This window comes from Priapulus caudatus, unplaced genomic scaffold, assembly GCF_000485595.1.
Source record: "Priapulus caudatus unplaced genomic scaffold, Priapulus_caudatus-5.0.1 Scaffold683, whole genome shotgun sequence".
NCBI lineage: Eukaryota > Metazoa > Priapulida > Priapulimorpha > Priapulimorphida > Priapulidae > Priapulus > Priapulus caudatus.
Window position 1 is genome coordinate 31,135 of NW_014577744.1, and position 5,616 is coordinate 36,750.

General features: G+C 46.1%; 1 protein-coding gene across 1 annotated transcript in view; it reads left to right on the forward strand.

Moving 5' to 3' along the window:
• LOC106812758 (alpha-actinin-4-like) overlaps positions 1-5,616 on the forward strand; it is a gene marked incomplete in the record, with an annotated part of 18,425 nt that overhangs the window by 9,492 nt on the left and 3,317 nt on the right. The window contains 2 exon segments of the mRNA XM_014816729.1: positions 4,311-4,394; positions 5,127-5,219. Of these exon segments, the coding sequence (XP_014672215.1) occupies positions 4,311-4,394; positions 5,127-5,219 (177 nt within the window).

The following is a 5,616-nucleotide window of genomic DNA, read 5'->3' on the forward strand; positions in this document are numbered from 1 at the left end:
AATAATATTGAGATTATATTGATGTAAAATGACCGTTGGTTTTATTCCCCATGCCCATACATTGGGGCCCAATATAATATTGGGAGCCATTGGTTCTCTATCCCTTGAACGCATCAACGTGACTACTAGACTAACTCACGACTAGCAAGAAACGTCTTTGCTAGGGTTAGAATACGCCCTAGGCTATACAGACAGCAGGCACTTGACGCGTTTCAATAAATTATAATGCTAACTTAAATACGAAATCTATTTACTTACGAAATTGTTAATGTTCTAGTATAGGCCTACTCTGTTTCAAGAAGGTTTTCGAGGTGCAAGAGGCTTAGTATTATAGACTAGGACCTCGCTCCCACGCTCGATTAGGCCATTGAGTGATCTAAGCTAAGCCGCGAGAGGTGCGAGAGAGTGCTATGTTATGGGTCTATAGGCCGGCGGCAGGCGGCGCACTGCTTTCCAACTCCGCGTACGAGCCTCGCCATTTGAACGATTGGCAAAAACGTTGCAGCGTTGGGGCGCTGAAGAGGGCGTCCGGTAGGCTGGTTTTCCTGATCTGACAGCCCGTTCCGAATTACTGGGCGGTTCCCAGAATGGTAGTAATTTCGACATTCCTTTTGTGATTTCGCGTGACACGCAGCTCTGTTACGAAGCAGATTACTCGGTTACAGTTTTTATAACAAGTGAACACTGTTCACGTCCGCAAAATGTTCTACCGCTCTGTGTCCCCCATGAAAATTGCGGAGCTGTTCGCTGCAGCTATGGATTCCGTGCGCCGCCAATTTGATTTCGCGCACGGATCCATAAAGCTGGCCAGCGCTTGCATACTGTCGGTAGGACGTTTCCCCCCCCGGGCGGTCGGTCGCCTTGCGTCGAATTGCGCGCCACATCTGCGCTTATAGCGCTTTTGGGATCAACAACCTTCCTTTCGGCAACGGGGCTTCTCTAGTATCCCGTCCTCCATCTGGGCTTGGAAGGCGCATGCTTCGTGACACCTGCTTGTATTACATATACCAACGCGTAGGTTGTCGGCGTTCTTACATTTTTGCTCTGTAGAAAGTTCAGGCTTGTTGAGCGGTTGTGAGGAAGTGTATACGCTTCATATTTGCGTCCGCGCTCACCCGACTATAACATGCGTGGCGCGCAATTCAAAGTCCATTCAGTTAATCATACAACAGCTAAGGCAACCAACAACAAGCAACAACAACAACAACAACAACAACACAACAACATAAGTTGTAATATATAAAAGCAAAAAATGAGAATCAATCATTCTGAAAACATGGATCTAATTAGTATCTGATCAATGATAAATAATCGAATCAAATCATTGTTATAATCGAATATGATTAAATCAATAAATCAGTGAATCCATTCTTATCAATGACAGAAAATATAACCTGCACATTGATAGACAGTGATGTGATGATTAATTGATAACGTGATCGAAGTTATTTGCTTCGTTCCAAATCCTATTCATCTCGTAATTATCGTGTTTTATGTGCTTACCAGTCGCGTGCGCACGGACAAGACCTCCAGGAGCCCCAGCAGACGCGTGCCATCCTTGATGTCTTTGAACAAATCCTCTACGGTCAGGGGCGGCTCATGCTGCAAAAACACACCCAAATTATTTAACACGTTTACTGTATTACTATTACGTAATGGCTTATTAGCTGTTAAATACGGCTGACACGGCCCGTGCGCATAGTTACATGGGCGAGTGCCCGAGAGAGGGCACTAGTGTTCTCAGCAACGGTCGTCATAATCGCGTGGGATAGCGAAAAGAGTCAGTGCAGAGATAACTTTGAAGGTCGATTAAAGAGGTGCGGATCGGAAAGATTACGCCCGCTCCCGCGGTGTGTGTGTGTGTGTGTGTGTTGTGTGTTCGTGTGTGTGTGGTGTGTGTGTGTGCGCGCGGGCGCTATGCGCTGCGTGCGTCGCTGACGTGCGTGGGTACGTGGCCTAGCATGGCCGTGCGTGTGCTGTGCGTTTCGTGGCGTTGGCGGGCGATGCGGTGCGTGCGCTGCGTGCGTGCGTGGCGTGTGTGAGTGTGCGTGTGTGTGTGAGCGTGCGTGCGTGCGTGCGTGCGTGCGTGTGCGTCTTGCGTCTGCGTGTGCGTGCGCGTGCGCGTGCGCGTGCGCGCGCGCGGGTGTGTGTGTGTGTGTGTTGAGAGAGAGTGAGAGTAAGAGTGAGAGAGCGTGAGAGACAGAAAGTAAGAGTCGGGAAAAGAAGACAGAGAGAGAGAGAGAGAAGAGGAGAGAGAGAGAGAGAGAGAGAGAATGAGAGTGAGAGTGAGAGTGATGAGCGAGGAGTGAGAGTGAGAGAGAGACATGAGAGACAGAAGTAAGAGAAGGGAGACAGACAGAACAGAACAGACAAAGAGAGAGAGAGAGAGAGAGAGAAAGAGAGAAAAGTGAGAGAGAGAGAGAGAGAGAGGAGAGAAAGACGGGAGAGAACATGCAGTAGTTAGCCGAGATACGGCATATACCATAGAGAGCGACCGGATTGAGAAGAGTTTAGGGCGAGAGCAAGCGGCAGAGGATCGTAGAGAAATGCGTGAGTAGCGTGGCGTGACCGACGCGAGAATGAAGACGAGCAGAGACCTGAGCAAAGAGAGAAAGGAGAGGAGGGAGAGTGAGAGTAAAAGTGGAGTGAGAAGTGAGAGTGAGAAGTGAGTAGTAGAAGTAGAGTGAGAGAAGTAATGAGACAGAAAAGTAAGAAAGGAGACAGAACAGAGAGAGAGAGAGAGAGAAGAGAGAGAGAGAGAGAGAGAGAGAAAGAGAGAAGAGAGAGAGAGAGAGAAGAGAGAGGAGAGAGAGAGAAAAGGACAGAAAGAGAGAGAGAGCGCGAGAGAGAGAGAGAGAGAGTGAGAGTAAAAGTGAGAGTGAGAGGTGAGAGTGAGAGTGAGAAGTAAGAGTGAGGAGAGTAAGAGAACAGAAAGTAAGAAAGGGAGACAAAGACCAGACAGACAGGACAGAGAGAGAGAGAGAAGAGAGAGAAGAAAGAGAGAAGAGCCAGAGAGAGAGAGAGAGAAGAGAGACGGCGAGAGAAGAGAGAGAGAGAGAACGAGCGAGAAAAAGAGCGAGAGAGAGAGAGAGAGAGAGACAAAGACGCGCGCGAGAGAGCGAGAAGGACAGAGAGAGCGAGAGAGAGAGGAGAGAGAGAGAAGAGAGAGATAGAGAGAGAGACAGAGAGAGCTGAGAGAGAGCGAGAGAGAGAAGAGAGAGAGAGAAAGAGAAGAGAGAGAGAGAGAGGAGAGAAGAGAGAGAGAGAGAGAAATGAGAGTGAGAGTGAGAGTGAGAGCGAGAGTGAGAGTGAGAAGAGAGACTGAAGACAGAAGTCAAGAGAGGGAGACAGACAGACCAGACAGACAGACAGAGAGAAGAGGAGAGAGAGAAAGAGATGAGAAGTGGAGAGAGAGAGAGAGAGAGCGAGAGAGAGAGAGAGAAAAAGACCAGAAAGAGAGAGAGAGCGAGAGAGAGAGAGAGAGAGAGAAGTGAGAGTAAAAAGTGAGAGTGAAGAGTGAGAAGGAGGAGTGAGAAAGTAAGAGTGAGAGAGTAGAAGAGACAGAAAGTAAGAAAGGGAGACAGACAGAGAGAGGAGAGAGGAGCGAGAGAGAGAGAGAAAGGAGAATGAAGAGAGAGAGAGAGAGAGAAAAAAAAGATAGAAAGAGAGAGAGAGCGAGAGTGAGATGAGAGAGTGAGAGTAAAAGTGATAGTGAGGTGAGAGTGAGAGTGAGAGTGACGAGTGAGAGTGAGGAGAGTAAGAAGAACAGAAAGTAAGAAAGGGAGACAGCACAGACAGACAGCAGCAGAGCAGAGAGCAGAGAAGAGAGACGAGAGAGAGAGATTGAGAGAGCGAGAGAGAGAGAGAGAGGCGAGAAAAAAGAGCGAGAGAGAGAGAGAGAGAGAGAGAGAAAGACACAGGCGCGCGCGAGGAAAAAAGACAAGAGAGCGAGAGACGAGAGAGTGCGAGATGAGAGAGAGCAGAGAGAGAGAGAGAGAGAGAGAGAGAGAGAGAGAGGCGCGGCCTATTTAGCGGAGGCATAGCGGAGCGTTCGTGAAACAGGAGTTGTCCGTTCGCTAAGTTCTCCGTTATGCCTCCGTTCGCTAATCAGCGAACGGACAACTAAGCGGAGAACTATAACGGAGCTTTGTGAAACGCGCCTCAGATACTAATTAGATCCATGTTTTCAGAATGATTGATTCTCATTTTTTGCTTTTTTATTACAACTATGTTGTTGTTGTTGTTGTTGTTGTTGTTGCCTTGCTGTTGTTGATTACTGATGGACTTTGATGCGCGCCCGCATGTTATAGGTCGGGGAGCGCGGAGCAAATATGAAGCGAATACACTTCCTCACCAACGTCAACCAAGCCCTGAACTTTCTACAGAGCAAAAATGTAAGAACGCCGACACCTACGCCTACGCGTGGTATATGTAATACAAGCAGGTGTCACGAGCATGGCTCCAAGCTAGCTCTAGAAATATAGCCCTGGAGCCCGTTGTCAGAAACAAAATTAGTCATGATCGAGTCTTAACACTTAACATTTTCTCGTAGACAGTCGACAGCACTTTGTTTTGTATTGTCATGAGGTAATCTGCTACGATTTTTCATTCAGGTAACTTCGCAGCGTTTCGGTCAACGGTTTAAGAGAAAAAGTTAATGCTAAGACTAATGTTAAGACTAATTTTGTTTCTGACAAGGGGCCCCTTTTCTCCGCCACAGGTGTCGGAGTGAAGGGCTGTAGTTCTATAGCTAGACTGCAAGCAGGACTATGCCGAGATTGATTCCAGAAGCAATTGCTTCTGGTTTTATAAATTAAGTTGATAAATTTTGGATGACTGTTAAATGTTTTATTGAGTACATGAGTTTGGAGGAATTGTTCCAGGTTTTATTGAGTGCATGAGTCTGAGAGAATTGTTCCAGATTTGATTGAGTGCATGAGTCTGGAATAATTGTTCCAGACTTTATTGAGTGCATGAGTCTGGGAGAATTGTTCCAGATTTGATTGAGTATAAACTTGTGTTTTAAAGTTGTAATAAGTTGTATGGAGCGCTGACAATGACGCTGCAAATATTGGTTAGATGAAAAATCATGAAGTTTAAACAATGTCGGTATCGGATTATTACAGATAAAGTTGGTGAATATCAACACGGGGGACGTGGTTGATGGAAGACCAGCCGTGGTCCTCGGACTCATATGGACGATTATCTTGTATTTCCACGTAAGTGTTTGTTGACGTAACTGTCAGATATGCTTACTGCGGATGTTGGCTTACGTGTCGAGATTAGCATGTTTGCTGTTCATGGGCAGGTTACTGACATTCCTAGTATGCTTACGTATATAATATGCTTACGTATATAGTATGCTTACGTATATAGTATGCTTACGTATATAGTACTATGCTTAGTATACATCATGCGGCTTACGTATAATATGGCCTAGTATATAATATGCTACGTATATAGTATGCTTACGTATATAGTATGCTTACGTATATAATATGCTTACGTATATAGTATGCTTGCGTATATAGTATGCTTACGTATATAGTATGCTTTACGTATATAGTATGCTTACGTATATAGTATGCTTGCGTGTATAGTATGCTTACGTATATA